Genomic DNA, 27149 nt, shown 5'->3' on the forward strand with positions numbered 1-27149 from the left:
AAAACACTCTCTATCTATAGAGGTAAAACCAACGACGTTACCGTTAGCAAGTTTAACATATTCAGCAAAACTGGCAAATCTCAAAGTCATGAAAAACTTAAGTTGTCAACTGAAATCAGTAAATGGGTTCCTTTGATCGTCGTTAAGAAAACCGGCAAGACCCGCAATTGTCCAGTGTTTTTATACGACTTCCAAAAGAACGATAAATGAAGTCAAAATTAAAGAACTCTTTTGAGTTCTAGAAGAGGTTGTCGAAGCCGGCACGACCATCCTTTCACTGCACAAAATGACATTTTCAGTTGCTCCTGGCTAGACGTCAATAGTGTCATATCTGATCTGTCAATAATGTGACAGGACCAGAGACAGAACCTAAACGATAGGAGAATGTCCCAAAAATGAAAACTGATACCAAAAAGCCATTACTTAAGACCTTAAACCGCACTAAATTTTAATTTTTGGTCTATTAGAAAGACGATGCGACATGTTTTTGTTGAGCTGAAGCTACAAGTTGCTCGAAATGGAGATAAAAGTGGCAAATCTCAATAAGCCCATGTTTATTTTGAAACAATTTTTTTTATTCAAAACGACAGTAAGCTTTGGATTAAATAACTGGATAGGTTTTCTGAATCTCCTTAGGATAGCAATTGGACCTCTCATTGATAACACTTGATTTGAATTGTTGTATTCTGTAATTATAATTAAAAAGCAAAAAAAATCGAAAAGCTTTTAAATTAAGACTGATTACACTCCGAATTTCTTTTGGACTGTGAGAAATGATAATTAGACCAAACTAGCCTTGCTTTGTTGTTCGTCCATTAGGAGCATGTACTTGTTCCAAATATTTGATTTTTGAATGATTTTAGAAAAAATTCAATAAATCAATAGTTAATAATGCTTTTTGAATAATTATCGAGTTAAATTAGCAAAACACTCAAAGGAAGCGCAAGTAATTTAACAATCTCAAAGGAAACGCAAGTAAAAATAGCTCTTCTTAGAGTTCACGAAGATTGTGTCAACAGTTTTTAGGTGTGTTGATCCGGCAGATTTAAAGTGAAGTAAAGAAGCTTTTTTCGTACCGTTTTTGTTGAAAAATGCTGAGTTTGGCAAAAATTTTAGCCGAAAAATTGGTACAAAGTGTTCAACAACACTCTTCTATCTACAGAGGTAAAACCAACGACAGTACTATTGAAAATTTAACATATTCAGCAAAACTGGCGAAAAATTGCGTAAAATTCTGGAAAGTGTGAACAAAAACGACGGAAATCAGTCAAATTTTCACAAAACTTTAAACCTCGATAACACCGAGGAAAAATGAAATTCGACATCTTTTTTATACATTCCACGCTGGACGGGTTTTCTAGTGATACCACTCACAATCCTCTACGATGAATATATTGATCAGCAAAAGTTGTCCGAACAAAAAATAACCATTTGAATATATATTTACTCCCCAACTAAAAAGAGTCGGAACAACGTTAATAAAATTGGTGTCATATTTGAAATTTGCTATTCATTTGACTTGTCTATAATTAACTCTAGTCAGGTGACGTGAAGGCCAAAACTTAATGTGGAAAAAATCAGGTGAGAATTTAGCACAACCGTACAGCTGGGTTGGGACAAAAGGATGACAATTCAACGCATATTTCGCTTTTTCCGTCATCACTAAATACTACAGAACGAATTAGGATTTCAAATTTTCCATTCAATTTCTTGTTTAGGAAAGAAATTTATGAGACGATTTTTTTTTTGAAAAAAATCTCAGTTGAAAGTTTATAGTAACGTTACCAAAGGTTTGAATTGCTAATTTGGTGTTGGACTTATGCGACAGCCTAATTTGTCTTCAGATAAATGCATACCTCCCTACCGCTGTTTTCCAGACTCCTCTACCAACCATTATTATGTCGCTATTGCAGCACTGCACAGGCAAAGACTACCCAGCGCACAAAGTCCTTGTCTATCCTGGGCAAAAACTATGAAACTGATGAGTGGACTAACGTTACTCCAAAGGTAATAGAGCGAAGTGCAGCCAAGTTATTACAAGTTAAGAACCATCCATTGAACATCGTGAAGCAGAGAATTGTGAACTATTTTCATCAGAAGTACGGTGGCTATGCGGGATCGAGTAGTCCATTGTTTTCTTCCTATGAAGATTTCTCGCCAATTGTTACAGTAAAACAGAATTTTGACTCCCTTTTGATTGGGAAAGATCACGTTGCGAGGTCAAAGTCGGACAATTACTACATAAACAAGGTGATTTTTTTTTCTTTTGGAGAGCCAGAATAACCTAAACCTTTATTTCCAGTAAAGAGTTATACACAGTACAAGTATACATTGTTATCAATTTATTGGAGCCATTGTTTTATCTGAAAGATGTAAAGTGCAGCTCTGCTTTTAAATAACAATAGCCGATCGCGGAGTTTAGTACATTTAATATTATTTTTGGAAAGTAAAATTTGGTTTGTTTACATAATGGGAATTTGCAGTTGCTTCTCTCATATAATGAGGTTAGAACTCAAATTTTTATAACCTGTGGAAATAATGTGGAAATATTGAGCCAAAATCCTGCAGTAGCCGTTCTTCTTATGCTAACTGGGACTCGTTGCCGTTTATTATTTTGTTTATGATGTTTTTCATACGGTTACTTAAATTTTTTAAGTAAATGGTTAAGTACACAATTCTGATATTAATGCGAGAAAAACCAGCAGTAAATCGTGGTCATAGTTCGCTTGTAGAAAGATAATTTGCCTCATAATTATTGCATAATTGACAGGACTGGTTGTTGCGTGCTCACACTTCAGCACACCAGGCAGAGCTAATCGGAGCTGGTCTTCCTGCCTTCCTCGTGTTTGGGGATGTATTCAGGAGAGATGAGATAGACTCCACCCACTTCCCAGTATTCCACCAGTGCGAAGGTGTGAGACTATTTACAAAATACCAGCTATTCCCAAACAGTGATGCAGCCGGTGTGCCTATAAGCTCACTGAAAGGACAGGAAGGCCGAGCTGCTCAACCCCAGCTGTTTGCAAGTCACGAGAGAACGGTTTGTAAGACTTTCCTGCTTGTAGATTCTCCGGCTTCCCTTTTGTGCGTTAGTACTGATTTGTGTCAAAACCTCAATTAATTGCAAGTGAAGCCAGATACCTTTCTGAGCTGGCAATGGATCTTCGGTATCTATGTACACTTCAATTCAAATATAAGTTAGCACCTCTTTATTTTACTACGTAAAAATTCAATTTTTGACGTGATTTTTCGCCAGCGTGTGATCTAATTAACTTCTCTCAGACAAAGTTGGTAGCAATTATATTAGTCCTGTGGTCCTCTTTTATGCGATTTTTCGTTTGGCCGATTTTCGTCTGACCCATTTGACTCTTCGTCCTCAAAAACGGGATAAACAGGTAACGCTCGGAGGGCATTAAGTTCTCTTGGAGCCCTAAGACTTACTATACTCTAAGAATGCGATTCACCAGAACTGTTTTGAGACAATTTAATGCGTGAAGGGAGATTCTTAATCTTTGAGTCACCCCACCACCATCAGCCCCCCCCCCCCCCCCCCCCCACCAACACTACCATTGTCAGACCTCACCTGTCCATTTGGGATTTGAGACCCCCCTCTCATCTAACCCTACCCACCATCGCTTGAACCCATCCCCCCATGCACACACACTAGTCACCTCCCCTGATGCTAGAATCCCTAAGCCCCAGCTGGGTACTTCCAAAGCCAACCGTTCGCTGGTCGTTTGAGAGCAATTCGCCCGACGTTAGTGGGTTGTTTTTGAATTGTAATCTGATTGATTTCCCTCTCCTACCTATGAATTATATTCAATTGTAACTTAACAGATACCAAAATGTATTGCCTATGAAATTCATCCAGGTTCCGCAGTAAAACAAAAAGTGTCAAAGATATCCTTTGTTTTCATATTAGTTCAACTAGGATTAAATTTTAAAGAGAAAAGATGTGTATAAATAGTCTTTAACTTTAAAAACTTTAGTTGCGAAAATTGGAATGTTTTAATGGTAACCGGACAATAGATCTGTAAATGGTAACCTCTTAATAGAGAGGACAAAAGATGAAAAACAGGGACAATAGATCGAAAATTAATTTCTATTCTCATTGGCTGCAATTAGGTGTTATTTGCGAGCTGGCTTAAAATTACCGCATCTGACCATGCCTAGTGAGACTTGTTATGGACCTGTCACAAACGAACAAAATATCACAACAGAACATGTTATACGCTGTATTATAAATGAGCGCTTAAGTCTGATTGGCCAATACGTAACTTGAATATTTTTATTTTCGATCTACTGTACCAATTTTTACTTTCTATCTATTGCCTTTCGACCTACTGTCTTTCGATCTATTGTCCTAGCACCAGTTTTCATCAACGCTGCATAGAGGGAGGTATCTGGCAACTTACCCTGCTATCTAAATTTCATAGGAAGGCTACATAAATGTAGAGGATCAATGGCGTAAAAAAGTTTTCTAAATTTGAGCCCGTTAGTGCAATATCGTATCAAAAATTGAAAAATTTATTTTTCAAAAAATTAAGTGTGCAAATGTACTTTTGACCTTCTGCATATATCTATACTCAGGGACTTAAACCTCGACGCAGCTCTGTTAATTTGTAATTAAGTCATAAAATTGCACGTGCAAAAACGCGTACTCAATAAAAATGGGGTTCTACTGCTCAGTTGTCTGTTTTTTACCTTACTGATTCGGCCGCTCGCTCAAACAAAATTGCATTTTTGACTCGTTCTCACATGTTTACAAAAAGCGCCTACTTTACGTTTCTGATACTCTACAGAAGTTGGAGCATAAATTTCAGCCTCTCGGGCTTTGGGGTCTTTCCCATTATAGCCCCCCCCCCCCCCAGAAAATTATAGCCCCCCAAAAATCAAGTTATAGCATACAATTAAATTCATCAATTATGCTTACATTTGTTGGTTACAAGTTTTTGTTTTGTTTCAGTATCGAATGCTGGAATTTTCCAATGCTATTGTTTCCCATTTATGTTTGCAGGTTTCTACAATTTTCATTAAGTTCATAGGAGCCATTTCGCGGTTATGAGAAGTCAACTAAAATCAATTATAATGGGCAAGCCCATGTCATCATCCGGCGGCTTGCCTACAATGATTTCTGATTTTGTGTTGAAGAAGTGGTTATTAATTTCAGTGGCTCGCCTACATCGATTTCCGATTTTGTGTTAAAGAGGTGGTTATGAATTTTCATCTGGGTGGGCTATAGGTTACATGCCCACTAAGCTGGGGGGGGGCTATAATGGGAAAGACCTGGGCTTTGTATCCAGAACATGAATGTAAGTCCCTCGGGTTATTAGGAAATATGTCTTTAACATGCTGAACACTTTTTCAACGATTACGGATGGATTAAAAATAAATTAAATCAATAAAAGCTAACTCTGTCCCGGTTCGCAGAGGACAATGTTATGGGGCTCCTCTTGAATAACTTTTAACGCCAATATATCAACTGTTATCTAAGTAACGTTTACGTGTGTTTTTATCTATTTAGTTCGTAAGTTGCTCTCGAACAAAGTTTGAAGCAATTTTCGCTGTCGGTTTTTTCTTCGCTTCATTTTTCGTCAATTTTTGCCTTGCCGTTTCTATTCCAGGGCATTTTTATGGTCGCTTGAACGATCCTACTTTTCGAGGGAGGGGTTTTCACGTTTGAATTCTGATTTTTGTATGATATAAATTACTTTCATTCAGAATGTAAGCTGCTAACTTAATTTGGGATAGTTAACATCTGAAAGTCTAATGGAAAGTGCGCCACCAGTTGAAGCCCCTTAATGAATTCATCCAATATATTGAAGCCTCCTCCACCTTCCCTGTAATTAATATGAGCACCCGGCTGTTACAGGTGCTCATATCTCAGTCGGTTGATGTTTCAATATTTTGTTCTTAAGTGCACATGCGCGTTTAAGAGTGATACTAAAGCTAACTATTGAATGGATCAAACAAAAGTTTTCCCGAGTTGAGCGGAAATTAACCAAGGCCGAAGTTGATGCGAGCGGCAAAATTGACTTTTGTCTAAATGAAATGACGCGAGATTTTTTGCCAGACTTCATTGCTCGTCCTTGTTGAATTGCCAATTTTCTTAGTTCTGGAGATTTGGCGTTGAATAGTTTATCATCAACCTGGAAATTTTTCTGAAGCTCATAGCTTCTGACGTCTTTTTATCCGTAGGACTTACTGTTTCACAGATTGTTTTGATCACCGTGGAGATCAATCTGTTAGAAAAACACAGCCTAAATAGTTATGATATAGAGCTCCAACCAGTGGCTTTCAATAAAAGAACACTTGAGCTCAACAGTTTTTTCAATTTCAAGTTTGTATCAGTCTTTAGTATCGTCAGCTTATTGGCCAGTTTCATTGATAAATTGTTCAGTTAGCCAGCGCATTTATATATTCTTATCATAAAGGCAATGTAAATTTTGTTTTGTGGCCTGAACCTAGAAAAATTATTGGCATCGTAAATGTGACTGTCTCAAGTTGGAGTAATTTGGAGAACTCATCACGTTTTTGTTATGACGCTTTAAATTTTCTTGTAAATTACATTCTGCTGGCTACAACCGAAACCCAACTCTCGCGTCATTTGAGAACAATTCGCTCGACGTTAGTCGGTTATGTTTGGTTTAGTTTTCTTGAGGTTTTCTGAACCGGAATTACTAGTTATTTGTTCAGGCGGTGTTTTGACCTAAAAACGAAAGTGAGAAAATTTACATTACCGTTTGGACTGATTTTTGCTGAGCGAAGGGGAAGTTTTTTTTGTTCATGCGCTGCATTGAATGACTTTTTGACATGGAATTTTGTTCGACAATGATGCATATAGCTAACTGTTTTGTGGCTTTTTTGTCCTTTTGGCTCATTTTTTGGTTGTAGTTAAGCTTTTTGACAAAATATTTTTGCTCAAACCTGGAATATTATAGAACCCTCCGAAATTGATGATAGTGTTTTTGAGAGCCTCATACGGCGTTTTAAGGGAAAAATTGGCTCATAATTTTCACGTGCTGCAGCTTTCTTAATTTTTAAAATAATTTTGAACGCGGTTTCTTTGTAATGCACAAATGTATTTTATCGGAGAAGTATCCTGTGTCTATGTTTTGCTAATAAATGATTTTATGCTTCGAATTTTTAATCTGTTGCCTTTTTCCTGATGTATTTTATTTCAAGTTTTGTTCATTTTATCAAAGATCTTTTTAACAAGAGAGAACTAGCTGTTAAGTTCTTTGAATTACTGTGACGCCAATGCAAAAAGTTTTGTTTTCTTTGTAATTTATAATTTTTCAATTTATTTAATTCAGTTTATATTCTAGAGATATATGTTATGCTGATGAGTTAATTGTATAATTCTGATTTCATGACAAATATTAAACCAATCATTTTTTTAGTTTATCAGTATTGGGTCTTCTCAAAAATTTTGGCTGTTTTTTATTTTTTACCAAATATGCTTTTAATTGTACAAAATTAGAAATTTCACGGGGTAAGTTTTCGCCTTGTGCTCTAGTTCTATCTCGTATGCTTTTCCAATGACGTATTTGTTTTATTATAATTCAAAGAATTTGAATTGTATTGGGGCGCTGTCTTTTTTTAAGATCTGTTCACACATTTTCATGATTTTTGAAGTCAAATTGGAGTAGTGATTTTGTTCACACCGAAACAGGAAGTGGAGCGAAAAAGCGAGTGGTTTTGCGGCGTGAATTTTGTCACTGCAAATTTAAACTAGAATGAGACAACGGTGTTTGAACGAAAACTCGCCTTCCCGGGTGTGGTTTTTGGTTCACATGCGGCACTTTTACTTCGTTTTTTGTTGTTAAAATCATCTTATTGTTCAGTTTTTCTTCTAAGTGGCTTTCCCAATCCATTTATTGTCCATTATAGGTCTTAGTTTTCTTTGGTAAAGAAAAAATCTTTTGAATTATGCCAGGATTTATCCTGATATGTTTTTTTATTAGCTGAAGCAAGTTTTTTTTTATTGCTCTTTTCGATTTCTACAAGTTTGTTCATGATTTTGGACTTTTTTTAAACCTCTGTTTTGGAAAGTTGACTTCAGAACCACCGCCAACTGCCTCTGCAAACTCTAATTTTAAAGTAGAGTGAGAAAACGGTGTTTGAACAAACTTTCGCTTTCTCGCTAGTGATTTATTGTTCACATGCGGCAATTTCACTATGATTTTTACTGTTTTTTCGATTTATGGATCGGATTTTTTCTTAATGGTTTTCCCAATCCATTCATAGTTCATTCTATGCCTAGTTTTTTTTTCAAACTAACTTTCACTTTTCTTTTTCGCTAGTGGTTTTTTGTTCACGTGCTGCATTTTAACTTTGATTTTGCTGGTTTTTTTTAATTTATTGTTCTGATTTTTTGGAAATGGTTTTCCCAGCTCACTCATAGTCCTTGCTAGGTCTAGTCTTTTGTTTAGTCGATGAAAATTATTTGAATTGTACGTCAGGACTTATCCCGCTATGTTTTTTAATTGCTCCCAAACGAAGTTTAACAATTAGATTAATACTTCGATCTTTCGTTTTGAGTTGTTTCGCTTGACAGATTTTTCGTCTGACCTTTGACTTTTCGTCTTCATAAATTTGATAAACAGTTAACGCCCAGGAGTCGCAGTTCTCATAGAACCTTTGGGATTATTAGTAACACAGCGTGAGTACAATTGCTACTGTAAATCTTCAATCTAATTTAAGTATAATGGGTTTTCTTTTCTTTGCTTTTTTATTATTTGATCACATGCATAATGGAGCGTCATCCTATCGTTTTAAGTCGCTGGGATTTAGAATTGTTCAAGTATCGTGAAATCGTTGCAGCGCTTCATTTGAGAAATCAGTTCCTGTAAAAGGAGCCAATGGAGAGCTGAACAGCGGATGAGTGACCTTTTAGTTATTTTTTTAACATAAAGTTATGATTCAAAATGAATGGAAATATTTTGCGTTCAAGCTTCACTTTATTAGATGGTCCCAAAATATTGATATTATGGTGTAGCTGATTTTGTGGAATTTCTTGGGTGGAATTTCTCCAAACCAATAGATGTTACATGCAGAAAGATAATTCTGTGATTGTAAGGCCTTTGCAAAAAAGTTTTGTCTCAATTTCTAAAAGTGAGATTTTTGAGGTCTTTTGTTGTTTCCATCGAATAAATATTTTTCTCTTTAGGGTCAAATTTTGTTCATTTTTAGGCTGAATATCAGGAATCATTAACAATAGAGGCGACCAAAATGATGGAGTACGACTTGAAACTGAAATAGTGTCTGGAAGATCGGATTGGCTATCTATTTCGTGGCAGACTGAAGATCAGGTGGGTGGAAGTCTACTTCCCCTTCACTCACCCCTCATGGTCTAGGTCTAGTTTTCTGTTTAGTCAATGAAAATTCTTTGAATTGTACGTCAGGATTTGTCCTGCTATGTTTTTATACTTCGTCGAATAAAAAAATATTTCGCTTTACCTCATTTGCCGCTTTTTCAACATTTTGCGTGAATTTTTTTTGACTTCTCTAGGCTAGTTTCTCTCTTCTCTCATTCTGCTAAAAGTGATTTTGAACATCAGTTGCTCAGCAAGGCAATTCAAATTGAACAGAGTCAGTATAAAAAATTGAAGTCAGAAATAGAAACGGGATAAACCCATAAAGCCCAATTTTAGATGCCCGCTATTTGAACGTCGTTCCTATAAGTCTTAGTTACCATCTTTAATGCTTATTGGTATTAACAGTAGCACCTGTAGCCTCTCTCTAAGCAACAGTAGTATATTAAACTACGAAATGCCATCAAAATAACTTGGACTTAAAAAATGTTTTTGTACAAAAATCTTTTTTTTTCAATATCTTTTATTCTTTCAATCCCAATCATGCTTTTTGGAATCAACGGCGGCTCTTTTCCGGCAATCTGCCGGGTATGTTGAAAATTTTTAGGACTCGAAGAGGAGTATTGGTTTTCTACGGGTTTTATAAACAATTCAATGAATTTGAACTGTATTGGGCCGTCTTTTTTAAAGATTTGTTGATTTTTAAAGTCAAATTGAAGTGATTATTTTGGTCCGAAACAGGAAGTGGAGCGAAAAAGGAGTGGTTTTCCGGCGTGAATTTTGTCACTGCAAATTTAAACTAGAGTGAGACAACGATGTTTGAACGAAATCTCGCCTTCTCGGGTGTAGTTTTTGGTTCACATGCGGCACTTTGTTTTTTGTTTTTAAAATCATCTTCTTGATCAGTTTTTCTTCTAAGTGGTTTTCCCAATCCATTTATTGTCCATTACAGGTCTTAGTTTTCTTTGGTAAAGAAAATTCTTTTGAATTGTGCCAGGATGTGTCCTGATATGTTTTTTTATTAGCTGAAGCAAGTTTTTTCATTACTCTTTTTGATTTCTACAAGTTTGTTCATGATTTTGGACTTCTTTTTTGAACCTCTGTTTTTGAAAGTTGACTTCAGAACCACCAGCAACTGCCTCTGTCAACTCTAATTTTAAAGTAGAGTGAGAAAACGCTGTTTGAACAAAAATTCGCTTTCTCGCTAGTGATTTTTTGTTCACATGCGGCAATTTCACTGTGAATTTTACTGGTTTTTTTTTCAGTTTTTGGATCGGATTTTTTCTTAATCGTTTTCCTAATCCATTCATAGTTCATTCTAGGCCTATTTTTTTTGTTTAAACCAACTTTCACTTTTTCGCTAGCGGTTTTTTGTTCACATGCTGCATTTTAACTTTGATTTTGCTGTTTTTCTTTAATTTTTTGTTCTGATTTTTTGGAAATGGTTTTCCCAGCTCACTCATGGTCCCTGCTAGGTCTAGTCTTTTGTTTAGTCAATGAAAATTCTTTGAATTGTACGTCAGGACTTGTCCTGCTATGTTTTTAAATTGCTATCAAACGAAGTTTAACAATTAGATTAATACTTCGGTCTTTCGTTTTGAGTTGTTTCGCTTGACAGATTTTTCGTCTGAGCTTTTGACTTTTCGTCTTAATAAATGTGATAAACAGTTAACGCCCAGGATTCGTAGTTCTCAGAGAGCCTTTCGGATGATTAGACTCTAAATATTCGATTCACCGAAAATGTTCTGGAGACAAATTCGTGGTGGGGAAGACCCCCCCCCCCCCCCACACACACACACATTTCACACCCCGCAGCACGTCCCCCCCATCAACTTCACCCCACCCCCTACAAATTGTTCCAACCGTAACCCAGCGTGAGTACAATTGCTACTGTAAATCTTCAATCTTATTTAAGCATAATGGGTTTTCTTTTCTTCGTTTTTTTATTATTTGATCACATGTATAATGGCGCATCATTCAATCGTTTTAAGCCTCTGGGATATAGAATTGTTCGAGTATCGTGAAATCGTTGCAGCGCTTCATTTGAGAAATCAGTTCCTGTAAAAGGAGCCAATGGAGAGCTGAACAGCGGATGAGTGACTTTTTAGTTATTTTTTTAACATAAAGTTATGATTCAAAATGAATGGAAATATTTTGCGTTCAAGCTTCACTTTATTAGATGGTCCCAAAATATTGATATTATGGTGTAGCTGATTTTGTGGAATTTCTTGGGTGGAATTTCTCCAAACCAATAGATGTTACATGCAGAAAGATAATTCTGTGATTGTAAGGCCTTTGCAAAAAAGTTTTGTCTCAATTTCTAAAAGTGAGATTTTTGAGGTCTTTGTTGTTTCCATCGAATAAATATTTTTCTCTTTAGGGTCAAATTTTGTTCATTTTTAGGCTGAATATCAGGAATCATTAACAATAGAGGCGACCAAAATGATGGAGTACGACTTGAAATCGTGTGTGGAAGATCTGATTGGCTATCTATTTCGTGGCAGACTGAAGACCAGGTGGGTGGAAGTCTACTTCCCCTTCACTCACCCCTCATGGGAGATGGAGATACAGCGAGAGGAAGGAGGGAAATGGGTAGAAGTATTGGGCTGCGGAATTATGGAGCAGAAACTGGTCAATAACGCAGGTACTTATTCTCGACTTTGTGCTTGTGTTCAATTTTTTGTAAAAGTATAACCTGACACGAAGATTTTTTAAGCGAACGGAAGTCAGAAACTGACCACACTTACTAACTTGAAAAAAAGGAAATGTTGCTGTCAGCAAAAAAAAATAAAAATATTAAAACCTGTCGAGTTTGTCCTAAAAAGTCCAAAGTAAGTAAAATTGGCAGTGAACATAGGGATTTTTTCGAAATGTTGTCAAGTTTTTGAAATGTGGAAAAACTGGAATTATTGGAAAAAATGGAACTACTTTTTTCGCTCTGAGCAAATGTTCGTTCTCATTAATTGAACGAAGAACTACTACTTTCAACTGATAGTGGTTGGTAAAGCCTGATCTGAGACGAGTATATCCGTCAAGTAACGTATATAATTTTCAAAGTGTAAAGTTATCAATCCTAGATGGGCATAATCTACCATGGAAAGTAAACAGCTCCAGGAAAATTTGCTCATGCATAGCTATTAGGCACATTAAACTATGAACTTCGCGTCCAAATGGGCAGGTTAAGTATAAATTCTTGGAAAAATCAAAATTGTCGAAGCGCTCTGGAACAATTCTGAATTTTTATTAGGAATGTAGATACTTGAGCCGAAAAGAAGCATACACACGAGCAAAAAATGCTACACCTACTGTTCTTGTACTCTCACAAGGATCTATTAAAAAGAAGTACCATCTTGTTCAGTCGATTGAGCTGAGGTTTTTTTTCAAAATCTACTATAAGTGTAAGCATTATGGAGCGAATCGAAACTAAATTTGACCCTGCTATGAACTAAATCAATGAAATTCGTATTGATGTTTTTGCTAGCAGCTACACCGTGTATGTAACATATCTAAATGTTGCAAAACTGTGGCCCCAATTTGTGGCCCATCATAAGTCGAATTCACTCCGTGAGTAGGCTTCGACGTAACGCGTAACTTGAAATATTATGATGGATTTCAAATTTAATTTGACACGAAAAGAAACCCAAAAATATTTTAAATACAAAGAAAAATTGGCAATAGACGTAAAAATTATCAGTTTCGTCCTTGTAAAACTGCATCAAATTCTGAGCCCCCTCCTTTCAAGCTCTCATACTTTTTCTTTTTGGTGTTTTTTCCCGGTGGATGCATTCAAAAAATTCAAGTTTCCAAACATAAATATACTAGTCGGAAATGTGATCAAAGAACTATGTTTGTAGCACTGTTGGTCTTTCTATAGGCAATTTTTCCTTGTTTTTTTTTTGTTTAACCGATTTGATATCGTTCAGAGAAAGGAGATAATACTAGCCCCAACCGCGCCGCGTAAGAGCACTTGGCTAAATTTTTATAACCATTACATTAATCTAATCGTGTGTTCTCTTTTTTTCAATGCTTTTTCCATGTGTTCAAATTTGTCTGAAACATGTCTATTAGATAAATTTTACGATTTCAGGGAAAAAATGGAAAAAATCTTTCCTATGAACTGTACTAGATTTTATGGTTCATAACGCGTTAATACTTTGACTATTTTGACGTTACTTCACTAACAACAGTTCTAAAAGGTAATTCCCTACATAAAATTACAACTGATCAGTTGAATTGCGTTGATGAAATAATTCTTGGTAATGATGAAGACGTTGATCAGTTTTTGCTTATAAATTTGTTAAGATTTTTGAACTCGCTTTTTTCGCTTCTTTTGAACCGCTTTTTTATTTAGATGAATTGGATAACTGCGTTCGTTTCTTCTAGGTTGTCCCGACCGAGCTGGCTGGGCTTTTGGAATTGGACTGGAGAGGATAGCAATGCTCCTTTACAACATAACTGATATTCGCCTTTTCTGGAGCAAAGATGAAAGATTTCTGAAGCAATTTGAAATAGGCGATGCTGGCATTGATCAAGAATTCAGCTTCGAGCCATTTAGTAACTATATGCCCATGTACAACGACATATCTTTCTGGCTGTGCGATGACACAGAATTTCACGACAATGATTTTTATGATATAGTGAGAAACGTAGGCGGTGATATTGTGGAAAGTGTACATTGCTTCGACACATACAAGTGTCCAAAAACATCTCGAACCAGCAAAGCGTTCCGATTAACATTTAGACATTTTGAAAAGCAATTGACCCAAAGTGATGTGTCAGAATTGAAAGCAGAAATTGAAGCTCATGCTCAAACTGAATTGAACGTGACTCTCAGATGATTTTTTTTCTGATTTATATTTGCTTTAAAACTCTATAGTGACTAATAAAATTATTATTGTCATTACAAGTTTTCATCTCCTCCAAAAAATGACGTAAGGTGACAGAAGCGATTATGTTGATTATTACTTATATTACGGTAATCTTAGTATTTTTGTTGGGTCGTCTTGCGCTGTTTTTCGTTTTACAGTTGTTATCGCGTAAAAGCTTAAAACGTTCTTTATACTCAATTGCTTTTTCCTCATTAGACGCATTTGCGCGCGTGACGTCTTTTGTCATTCTATTTAGCAGGAGTTTTTAGGTAAAGCGCGTGCTTAGATTGTAATCTTACGTAACTTTCAGCATAACAAAATTACTTTGCACATTGAAACTAGTTCATTATCAATTTTCATTAAAACCCCAATGTATTGTAAGAGGCATCAATAACTTTATCTACTAATTTCTGTTTTTGCTTCTGACGTAAATATTGATGTAAGTCATGTTTATCTATATTATTTATAAAACGATTGATCTAAGAAATTTGAGAATTCAACAATTTTTGAGAAAAACTTCGATGCCAAGATTTTTAACACAAATTAAAACAGTATTTCATTAAACGCGTTTTTGGAAAACAGGACAAGTGCAAAAAGGACAAAGAGAACAACGTTTCGACATCGAAATCTTCTTGGAAAGTAAAGGGCTCAAAAGTTGCTAGAAAACAGACATCAATTCAAATTTCCACTATGTGAGAAACTGTCAAAACATACACCATTGCCCATGAAAAACAGCAAATATCAAGTGAGAAACTCAGAAAAATTATTAAAACTCTTCAAAAACAGGTGGCTTTGCAGGCATTGAGTCAAGTTAACAAAAACAACAGTTATTGGCAAATGACCAAACAATCAACATTCGTTTTAACAGAAAGTGAACTGAAAAAGCCAATCAAAACTTTAAAAAAGAATTCATGCACATGTGTTTCAGTAGTAAGCAACGCGGATTTCTTATTTACGAATCAATTTACAACTCGATAAAGAAGCAGGATACTTTCAGAAAGTTCAATTATGCCCCCTTAGAAAACAAATACGACCTGCCAAGAATCAGGCTAAGAGATTGATATTTAATTGAAGCTTCTGACATGTTGCTACGTCGACGTGTATACTGCAGTAAAAACACCACGGACCTGAAAGTTATTGACTTGTGGGAAAGACCAGTAGAGGTAGCTAATTGGCTGGACTTAATACCATCAGTCCAACACAACCACACTGCACAGGATAATCCGCCTTCCTTTTCCCCGATGTCGACGATACCCCTCCTGACCCCCCTAGCCGGGGAACCGCATGTCATTCACCACGGCGTAGATGTAGAAAGGTCGCCGCTCCACAAGCAAGTTGTGGATAGGCAGTCACACTATTACTAATATATCTATTATTGATTCAAATGCAACTAGGCTACCAGTTGTTGAAAACAGCAATAAGCGCCGGTATCCGCCAAATTTACCAGCGAATTGCAGCTTTGTGCGACAGCTACAACGTCAGTGCAAATAATTTTCAATACAAAATTATTTGTATGAATACAAATAGTTTTTAATACAAAATTATTTGCATGAATACAAATAATTTTAATACAAATAACATCCTAATAGCTGCCTTACGCGTATATGACTATGACGGTGGTTTCGAATATCTTGAATTTGTTTTTTTAAAATCTAAACAACGAATATTTCTTACTATGTGTACTTTTGTTTTGAAATTTTGTTCGTGTTTTGGGTATCTATATTTTAATTACTCAAGCTGTGCATACTCAATTTCGTTATAACAATGCTATTGTATTTGTTATGTTTGATAATCAAAGACTATCTATCATATATCAAAAATTAAAGGTTGAATAAGTAAAATAAATTTTAAGAGCTGAGATTGGAACAGGTCTGAGTCCCGTGGAAATATTGCATTGAACTTGACTCTGATATTCCGATTTCAGGCTTTGTGTTGCTCCTAAATCATTTTATCGAGCAATTTTTATATTTCTGTTATTTCACAAGCTCAATTGTCAAACCAATGTCTCTGGTACCCATTGTGTTTTTTGTTTCATTATTTACTTTTAGTAAATTCGTAATTTAAAGGGCTGCTTTTTGGTGCATGAGGCTACTACAAAATTATAATTGTACTATATTCAGTCTCATTACTCCGGTGGTCAATATTTCGCTAATGCTATTGTTTGACGCCATTTCTAAAGTCATTTTGGCCAGATTTTGCCTGGTGCGATGATATACTTTGCCAGCATACTGTTTCTCAACGCGCTGTTGGTCGTTAGTTGGTTATATTTAAGGGCCGCGAAACGAAGATAAGCGAAGTCCTAATTGGCAGTGTTCTTTCAAATGTGCTCTTTCACAGCTAGGATAAGAAATGAGAACGAAAGAGGACAAGTCCTGAAATACGATCGAAATAATTGAATGAAAAACTAAATACATTTTGACCTGTCCAGCACACCAATTGAACATTAAGAGAAAACAGTTCAATAAATTTAGAGACGAATAAAAAAACAATAGCATTCAAAACCGTAGTTATTTTGGGCGCAAGTGTTGAATGCCCTTTTTTGGTCAAATGTAAGAATGTAAAAATAGAGCTTGCCAAATAATAAAAGTTGTTCTGCATACATATAAAAGGCCAGCACACGCAGGGAAAAACAAATATTTTAAAAGATACATTAGAAAATATATAATTGCAAAAGAATGAAGATTCGCTATGTCTTCTTGGTATCAAAATCTTCGTAACGAAAATTGTAATGACAAAATTTACGCATGAATTCAGCCTCTAATTCAAAAAAAAATAAAATTATTGATTTGAGATCAGAAAGTATGGAAATGACAAAAAATCAGAAAAACTTGAAAAAAACAATCATTGCCAATTTGTGTAATTTCTTCATACTTGTGAATGTTTGACATAAGAGGCAAAGAGTCAAAAAGAACAATGTTAAATGATTTTGAAAAATTAGCCAAAAGTTGCTTAAGTTCGTGAAGCTTATGTCCTCAAAACCCAATAGGTACTGCTGAAATCTGACCATTATTTCATACAAAAGCTTTTAAAACGGTACCATAGCTCCAAAAAAGTTCAAAAACCTGAATAATGACAACATTTTATAAAAGAAGTGAAAAAAATACAAAGTTCACAACAGTTTTTAAGTTCTAATCAATAACTCAAGAAACCGACATCAAAACAAATTCTACCTTCAAAAGGCCTTTAAAAAATAACAGTCCTAAAGCCACAATTCTTTTCGATCAAGCCATGGATTCTTGAAATACACGCTAAATGATTGTAGCTGATTTCTGCCATTTCTCTAGCGTTTAAGTTTTTATTTTTTCACATTTTATGGTAAACTTTCTTTGTCTACTTAGCTATAGAATTCGCCATGTTGCTGCACAATTTTTCAAGTAATGTATTCAACAAATGGTGATTAATAGCCGCGAAGCGATAGCGATTGTTTTTACTGGCCGAAGATGAGTATTGGTTTTCTATTGCTCTTTTTTAATTTTTTTGCCATGTTCAAATGTTTGAATTAACAGCCGAAAAAGTCACCATGACTTACATGGCTCAGAAAAATGAGTTTCACGCATAATTAAAGATAAATTGAGGCTACAAGGTCATAATTACTCAAGGTCCTAACAGATAAAGTTTCCAAGAATAAAAGTTGTTTTGCACAAATAAAATGCCAGCACACGCTGGGAAAAAATAAATATTTTAAGAAAAACATTGAAAAATATAATTGCAAAAGAATAAAGATTCGCTAAATCTTCTTGGTATCAATGCCTTTGTTACAAAAATATAAATGACAAAATTAACGCATGAAATCAGCCTTTAATCCAAAAAAAAGTAAAATTAACGATTTGAGCTCAAAAATTATGGAAATGGCAAAAAAATACATTTAAAAATCTTAATTTTGTAAAATTTCTGGAGATTTGGGAAATATTTTAAGCGAATTTTGTTTCCGCGGGAAAACTCGGATTTCAGCTGCCCGTTCTGTTTTTAAACAATTTTTTAGACCTGTTTACCTTATGCTTTGTAAGTATTGTTTCCTTCATAATTTCTGTGCAAACACTGAATTTCTTTTTTTCTAATTTCTGATCTTTTCGAAGTTGTTTTTTGATAAAAGTACAACTTTGTTTCAGGGGACACTAATTACCAGAAAATTTCAATCTCCGTTTTCAGCTATGACCCGGTTCTGATTTCTTGTTTGTCATGTGCCGTATTATGAAAAGCAAGAATACTGGCTTGTTCTGTGCGTGGCACAGACAGTTCCCACATTCGGATTTGAAATCATAATATTTATAAAATCAATATATTTAAATTATATTTCAGAAATGTTTGTTTTCGCACCAAACCGTGTTTTTTATCAAGCTGCTACGAAAAAAATTACGAAACACAGACAAAAGGGGAAAATATTTTGTTTTCAAGGGAAACAGAAAACATGAATCCGAAATCTTCAATTAAGAAATGTTTTTTTGCACCTAATTTATGATAATTACTATCAAAAAAGCTTTCCTAAGTCATGTTGTAACTAAACACGAAACCTTTAAGTTCAATTTCTTTTGCTTTATACACAGTTGTGATTGAGCTTCATCAGTTTTTATTTATAAATTGAGGACTTCTGATTCAAAGCCAACTGTTTTTCTTAGCTTCTACTTTTCTCAGCAAGAATGTATTGGTCAGAAATTTTGGTAAATTTGACTCCAGGAGTTACAATAATTTAAATGGAAATTAATGTTTTCTTTTTTATCTATATAATCGAAAACCAACTCAAAATCATTTAGTAAACACAAGCTCCACGTCACGTGTATTCAAAGAAACCCGTATCTTTGCAAGTTATTCCCAGCCGTCTTCTAACATTTTCTTTCAAAAAATTTAAAATACTGGAGACAAACATTTGTTTCCAAAATAATTGTCACTTTTTTTCTATTTTGTGGCTTACAGGACTTAATTGTCAAAATTTCAACGCGAGAAATTTTCTCTCAAGTTTACTCTTGTAACATCCCTAAACGCTGTTTTGGTAAAACGAAAGAATTAAATAGAATGGAGAAGTCAAAATGAATTAAGGAATTTGAATAAACAAGTGGCAAAATCAGGTTAAACGAATCAATTCAATTGAAATTCATAAACATAGGAGGACAACTATTTGAATACAACTATTTGATTTAATGACTACTATAATGTTTTGCTATCGATAAAGCAGAAGGGTTTATACAATTGAGAAAAAAATGTTCAATTTACAATTTGAAGCCTTTGGTTTTAAAGTAATCAAAAATCAAGATGGCGCCAGATTGAGCTAAGATTCTCACACCAAATGATAACATCGTTATTGCAAAAATGTAACCTTAAAGCTGACAAAAATTAGCAAATGCGATTTGGTTTCCCAAAAAAGCTGGCGGTTCATTTATTCCAAAACATGTTAATTTTTAATTGCTTTTTTGTTGCCTTAAAAATATAGAAAAAAAATAAATATGTTTAAGGGACTTCTTGAGGACAACGCAACAGTAGAAAATATACGTCTTAAATAAGAAAGCTCAACTTTTTTCTGCACATCTTGCGAGATGTTTTTCTGTGACAGCACTGAATTAGATGTAAGTTTTGGTAGCCTTTATAGATGAGAAGTTAAATAAAAAACCTCTCTGAGGCACCTTAGGATATAGTAATATTTTTTTGTTTTTCTTTTCGTTTGAACACTCTGAGAAGGAGGATATAACTATCTGAGCATCAAATCTTAAAAACTCAAATTAAAAACAATGTGAAGGTGGACAGAACCATAAGATACTAGCAAGAAGGGTCCAAAAGGAAGAAGGCATACTTTGCTAGAGAGCATTGTAGACTTTTTCATTGTGTTTCGGACAGAAAGACAAAAGTTTCATTAATAGAGTGTTAAAAACTTTTTAGTATAAGTAAATTTCGATTACTAAAAAAACGACTAAAATTATCAGAAACTTTGAGAGGCGGAACAGTTAACACTCGACTTGTTTCAAATTGCTTTGATTTAAAACTCAACAAGGCTGTCAACAACAGGAAGAAAAACCGAACAATATTTAGAGGAAACATGTCAGAACAAAATTGAAAAAAGTAATCTGTTTTGAAAAACGTGTCCTTTCTAGGCAGGTAATCAGCATGAGCTTAAATGAAGTTGGATGCACTACAAACTGCTCCATTTCAATGCGAATGTTCGTGATTAATGATAATCATGCAAAGTGCTAAAAAGGACCATTAGAAGGAGAACTTCTTGTGACTCCATTGATGCTTTCTCATGGAAAAGTTACAATAATCATTTGGGCTTTCAGCTCTGATTCAGCTCATAATTTTCGCAGATTATGTCGATTTGTGATGCATTTTGCAGGTTTTTTAGTTGCAGGTAAAATAAATGTCATCTAGAATCCAAAGGACATATCCAAGTTCGCTCATTTTGTTTGATTATCTGATACTTTATATGGTTCTATTTTTTACATTTATATGGTTTTCAATATTTGTCTACTAATTATATTTTATTGATTATAAAGTTTTTCTCCAGAAACAGTTATTCTCGGTTTAGAAAATTTGGGAAACACCTAGTACTTTTCAATGATATTGAGAAGAAGACAGGCCCAGAGACACCCAACCAGGAAGAAATTAAAAACTTCAATAAATTCGTTCCAAAGAACATCAAGTTTTGTCATCTAAAAGGTCGTAGTACAGTTAAGAACCGCATTGCAATTGCTAATCTTGGACACTGGGCCTACTACTATCAACTGGCTTTTGGAGACCTGGCTTACATTAGAAGATAACGACAGTTTGTGGCAATTCGATTTTGAATCATTTACGTGTTTTCCGCGCTGATCGGGAAGTCAAAATTGACAAGCAATCCAAAAAGAGAGGAGGCGTTATGTTAAATTTCTAAAGTCTTCAATCCCACGCTTCGACGCGATTTATCCATGAGAGTTTAATTTCGAAAACATTTCGTGTGAATGCAAAACCAGTTCGAAAGACACCTTCATCACTGGATTAGCCTATACTCCACAGAAAAAAATCTGTTCATTTTTAGCATTTTGTCTAGATTATTTAGCTATATCAATTGATCAAACCGCCAGCGACAACAATTATTTATTTCTCTTAGGAGAATTTAACTTTAACTATCTTCATGACTAAGGAAAGTCATTAAATACAATTTTAACTCCATAAAAATTGGAGTCGTGCAACAAGTTGACACGCACATCAAAAACGGGCAACAGTCTAATTGATTGCATTATTACTGATTGTTCAAGCTTAGAGAGATCGCAATATCACATCAGGCCTAAGAACAGGTCATTTTGCGACTCTTCGTTTACTGGCCGAGCTAATGAGATAAATGCGTAAACTGTAAATAAACTAATTAATAATTTGATCAGACAAGTTATTCTCAAACAAATTTTTATTTGGTATCTCAATTACCCTGGCAAATATTTTACAATTTTGACAGTCCCGAATCTATGTTTCAAGAATTTGTTAAAAATATAAAAATTCATCGTTAGTTGCGCCCAATTAAAGACTAGTATATACCTAGAGATAGACTTAAGTTATCTCTCTTATCAGAAATTGTTATTGCAGAATTGTTCAGTAAAAAAACAATTGAGCAGAAAATGGAAAATCATTTATGACACTAGAAACAAAAAGGAAAATTATGAGGCTGGTTGAAAAATTGACACATTCTTGGTGATTATATTGAGAGTCGTAGTGAAACAGCCAATCTCTGTAACTATCATGCGAAACTCGGCGGTTACTTCACTCAAAAACAGCTGCAGGAATCAGGTTTATAGAAATGTGAAACGTAGTTAGAGACCAAGAGAAAGTTCTTTAGATTGAATTAGCAGGAAGTACATAGTCTTGTTCGATCACTTAATCCTAACAAACAGCTTGGCCCTTCACAAGTTCCTGCCTGAGCTCTGAAAGATGGTGCGAAGTTCCTAGTACCATATCAAATATTGCTTGTTAACCAGAGTTTTGACCAAAATACGTTTTCATCGGAACTTGAAAAACATTTCTTCCCCTTTATAAAAAAGGAGAACCAGGCAATCCTAAAATTTATAGACCTACTTCTGTTACAAGCGCACTACAAAGTGTTTGAAAAGTTGACTTTAAGCCAAATAAATTTTCATTTGACCGAAAACTGTATTTTATCACCAAGGCAATTGGGTTTACGTAGATGCTTTTCAAACCGAGGATGCTTTTAGTTTTTCAGAGACTGTACAGTCCAACATTGACAACAATGAGTTTGCTTTTCTAGATCTATGGAAAGCCTTTGACTCACTCAAACATGAATTAATGTACCAGAAACTGCACTCAATGGGTTTCGAAATCAGCGTTCTTCAATTGATACAGCATTTACTCAACAATGGAATCGGAGTAGATTGATTAAACTGTACCAGGATGATACCCAGTTAACTGTGCTCGGATCCTCACTTTTCAATATTTACGTCAATGACTTAAGTAATCAAATCAATAATCTATACAGCGTTGTTCAATTCGCAGATGATACGTTAGTTTCGGCTTCTCATATAGATCTTGATACATTGAACAAAAACCTGAAAAATTCTGTGGAAACTTTTTCCTCTGCTGCTTTGATAGAATATTCAAACTATGAACCCATCAAAAACAGATTTCATTGTTTTTATTGCGAAAAAGTTCAAATATTAGTTAACCAACACATGTTCTAGAACTGTTTCTGGCAAAAACTTGACAGCAAAAATTGTTGTGAAATACTGAAGAGTTTATATCAATAGAAGCTTAAATTACCCAGAGGAAGTGAAAAATGTACTGCGAAAAATGGCGTGTGGAACAAGTGCAGTTCATGCAATCAAGAGAGCTTTTCCAGTTCATATCAGACTGAAACTTATGATTGCACGAGTTGTTAGTCATTTCCACTGTTTTCATGTCCTATTTAGTGGGATAAAGAGATCTCTTCTAATTTTAGTTGAGAAACCTTCAAACTGCGCAGTAAAGTCTTTCTTCAGCGCAAAAAATTTGATGCATCTCATGATCTGAGTCTGCACTTTGAAATACCTCCACTTCAATTCCTTTTGAGAATGAAAGAAGTCTCCTACTTGCGAAAAGTTTTATCGAATGGAGCTCCAGCTTTCATGAAGTTAGTGGTTCCTACACTGCAGTACCAGGAAAACACACGAACGCTTATTCCATTTCGACGTCAAATACTAATCACATTACCTTAAGAATTGCTAAGCCAGAGCTATTGAATCTGGGAATGTCTTCATCATATCTAATCGCAATAGTAATAATATTAAGTTTCAAACTGTGAAAAATATCCTTTAAGCAATTGCAAGCTTCTCATAACTTGTTTATCATTTAAGTTTGGAAATACCCCAGACTGACATCTTTCATACTACGATGCACGAGATTTCAGCTGTAGAAGGCGCTCTTTTACTGACATTATCCATTCGCCTAGACTCTAGCCAGACGGTTGGTGAAGTTTCTCGTGCAAATATGTTTCCTATGCCACAGAGAAGGACTCTGTTGGGGCCTTACAATGGTTGATAGCGGGAGAATGCTTAGCTATCTCTGAACGACAGATGGAAACAACAGTTCTGACAAAGGCCAAGTTTCAGACAACTATCTTGGCTCGCAACGATACCGAATCTTTCACGAAAGCATGGGAATCCATTTTGGGATCTCTTTGTGTCCAGCAACCATCAACTTTAATCAAACCAGTACTGCATTAAAAGTATGTGACACAGAATGTTGTGTTACCAGACCCATAATAGGCCCAGAACCTGGAATACGGAATTTGGCTAAAAGCATCAGCTTCTAGTGGTTCTACACTCGGTGATATTGTTAGGGACAAAAGCGGCCGACAAACCAACAGTCCTCACAAAGTGTGACATCTCAATCACATAGTGTGGACATACCATGTTTGGAGACCACATCAAATTTAGAGCTGATTTGGAAAGTTATCATTACCTTCCAGCAAAACGCATCAGTGTAAATTTACCTGATTCACTTAGCTTAATTGACTCAAACATCGAAGAATCGCCAAAGTATGAATCCAGACCTGAAGCCAACTGAGATTGATCAAAAAAACGTTAAAACTGAATTTATCTTGAAGAGAATGAAGACATTTAAACCAGCTTTAATCGATAAACTTGAATTTTACGTACTCATCAAGCTTTTTTCTCCCTCACAATTATTGTCTTTATCTGAAACTGAGCCTTACATATCCTCCTATGTCCTCGTATTTATATTGTAAAGAAGCATGGAACCAAACTTCATGAAGCTAAATGGATCAAATGTACCCGTAAACCCAGTATTTTCCGCGAGAAAACACCTGAAAGCCGATGTTGTGGCAAGTGTAGCGAAACAGTTAAAGAGACCATCCACAATTTTTTCGCTGGAAGATGTGGGAACCTTGAAGAGACAACAACAGAAGGAACTCACTTGCAGCCATCTCAACATTGTCACTGAAAGGGATGAAATGTTTCGACACTGAAGAGGAACAGCACCAAGAACCTTGAGGCCCACGGGAAAGTGCACGTTGAGTTATCATCCACTTTATCCCATCACTTAGCCCATATATGTCCTCAAGTTTTGGAGCCTTTCATTCATGGCCTTGTTTCGTTTGCGTTGCTTATTTCACTGCTAACTGAAACCTCTTGTATTCGTGGAATTTTTAATGTCTTGTACATGGTTCCAATATCCACTTAATGCATCTTAAGTCTCTGGCATCCCTTAAATGGCCTCTATTCTCTTTTGTCTTAGTCTTTTTGACCTTAACATAATCTTAATCATGTCTCAATTTTAATTTTTTCTCTTAAGTCATTTTATTTCTTTAATCTTACTGCTTTCGGCTAATCATCTTTGTGTAACCTTTTATAGTTCAGGTCGTGTTTTGTGTAAAGAACGTAAAACTCAGTTCATTCGCAAAGTTTTCGTAGAAAATATTAAGTCCGGTAGTGTCACGACCCTATTTCGTGCCCCATAGTTGCGTGATGTTTTAAATAAAGCCCGGAATATTAATAAATAATGGCATTAATTTGGTTCCTATTTAACTAGTTTTTAAGGCCAAATTTAGTCCGTATTTTCATCTACCACTGTGACCCTTAATTTGTTTATGTTTTTTGAAAATAACAGCAGATTGACATATTGCTCATAAATATTATACCTACACAAATTTACCTTTTTATGTTATACCACAACATTTACCTTTTTAAGTTCGATGAGAAAGAATTTGTATAATTGGTATTTAATGTAAGGAGAAGCTATGTACTTGTTGCAGTAATTATGCTGATAAAGTGGGTGCTAATATGGAATTATATATGTACCTGAACAAGATCAATAAACGTACAGAAGCCTGAAATTTTCTAACTGGAAGTTCAGTAAATGTTTACGAATGAGCAATACAGCCCGAGATACAAAACTGTTGAATCAAAAATCACTTCAACACCGTAGAACCAGCCTGACTGCCAGCTGAAAGTTAGTCTTGAAACATTCTTGACTTCTGGTAAAGCTTCTAGTTTTTCTCTTGATTATTCTTCATTAAAATAGGTGAATTATTTCAAAAATGGAACTGAAAATGTTTGTTCAATTTCTAAGTCAGAAATTGACACAGACTATGGAAGTAAAAACTGTGACAACTTGTGTGTATATCACGCATTCAAACCGCTCAAATAAAGGCTACTAGCTTATTGTATTCAAATTTTATCCTCTAAAATTTCACTACAAAGCAAAAACTATAATCCTTGTAAATTGACAACTATCTTTGTTAATTGCTCCGGTTATTAACTTATGAAAGCACCGAGATAGAATCTTTAAGAGATACTATCTTTAAATGATAGTTTGTAACAGAAATGGAATGAGTCATTATAAAAAAAATGAAAAATGGGATACTGTGTGAAATTGAGTAAAACTGAGATGGGCGAAATCTCAATATTAGTCGAACGGAAATTTCATAGCCATTAGGTCGGCAAAACGTGTGTAAATTATGCGATTACCAATTAAAACGTCTAGCTCAGGGAATACTTTAAAATCCATTTTGTAATATAAAGTTGTCAAGTGTCCCTAACAATCTTCTTTATGTACAATATTGTTGTTAAAAGTATATGCAAAATAGAATCTTTAAAAGTTAGTGTAACAGAAATGAAAGGAATCAATATCATTAAAATTGGAAAATGGATTACTGAGTGAAACTGAGTAAAACTGAGATGGGCGAAAATTTAATGTTATTGCAAACGGACATTTCATAGCCAGTAGGTGAAAATCTTTTTGGCTAAATAAAGCGAATACCATTTAAAATATGTAGTGCAGGAGTTACTTCAAAATCAACTCGGTAATAAAGTTGTCAGGTGTCCCTAACAGTTGTTTTTAGATAATATACTCTTGTTAAAAGTATAAGCAAATTGTATCAGTTTTTTCAATGTTTTGCATCTCTTTCACTCAGTGTCATCACAGTTATGATTTTGATTGAAATATCTAACAGTGAAAGAATATGAATGTATAATATTACTTATAATTAGTTTTATTGTTTATAATTTAAAATTACCTGTTGAAGATTGGGGAAGTTGGATTTAAATGACATCGTGAAAATGTTCAAAATACAAAAACTCTGGTCATTTTTTAAATTGTTTTTGTAATTTATTTTTCTGCGAAGCCAATTGCTATAGCCGCTTGAGTTTTGTGAAACCAAGATATTGCAAAACGTCCTTTAAGTGTTTTCATTAGCATTTGTCTAATTTCCACAAAATTTTAGTTGTGGATTTTCGCCTAATGGCTACAAAAATTTTATTCTCCTGTTTTCGCCTAATATCTTTCGCCCAACTGAGATACATTCAAATAGAAACTCTGGCTTTCCATGTTGAATATCATATAAACATCATTTCTCAGCAGCCTTGAAAAGCGGCTTTTCCTAAAACTCTTATTGGAAAGATTTCTTGGTCAGAGGTATTCAAATTTCGCTTACAACCTAATTCAACGCATTTTTTTCACTTTTCATTCTTATTACTATTTTTGTAGTCTGAAGCTCGAT

General features: G+C 34.9%; 1 protein-coding gene across 2 annotated transcripts; it reads left to right on the plus strand.

Moving 5' to 3' along the window:
• The first annotated feature begins 1732 nt into the window (after positions 1–1732).
• LOC142350557 (phenylalanine--tRNA ligase, mitochondrial-like) lies at positions 1733–14223 on the plus strand. Of its 2 annotated transcripts, none has more exons than XM_075402418.1 (4): positions 1733–2007; positions 2771–3040; positions 11721–11961; positions 13701–14223. In XM_075402418.1, exons 1-4 carry the CDS (start codon positions 1849–1851, stop codon positions 14153–14155), a joined length of 1125 nt encoding a protein of 374 aa, XP_075258533.1. In that variant the 5' UTR covers positions 1733–1848; the 3' UTR covers positions 14156–14223. The 2 variants fall into 2 exon arrangements, with proteins under 2 accessions (XP_075258533.1, XP_075258525.1); XM_075402410.1 differs by having other exon boundaries at positions 1742–2250.
• Positions 14224–27149: the final 12926 nt, after the last annotated feature.

The sequence above is a fragment of the Convolutriloba macropyga genome, chromosome 1 (assembly GCF_964194025.1).
Source record: "Convolutriloba macropyga chromosome 1, txConMacr16.3, whole genome shotgun sequence".
Lineage (NCBI taxonomy): Eukaryota > Metazoa > Xenacoelomorpha > Acoela > Convolutidae > Convolutriloba > Convolutriloba macropyga.

Excerpts from the sequence above, each read along its gene's own strand:
- LOC142350557 (XM_075402410.1), top strand. The coding sequence starts at position 1,849 with ATGCATACCTCCCTACCGCTGTTTTCCAGACTCCTCTACCAACCATTA. Across the intron at positions 3,041-11,720 it reads TTGCAAGTCACGAGAGAACG|GCTGAATATCAGGAATCATT; the intron begins GTTTGTAAGACT and ends GTTCATTTTTAG. Across the intron at positions 11,962-13,700 it reads GAAACTGGTCAATAACGCAG|GTTGTCCCGACCGAGCTGGC; the intron begins GTACTTATTCTC and ends CGTTTCTTCTAG.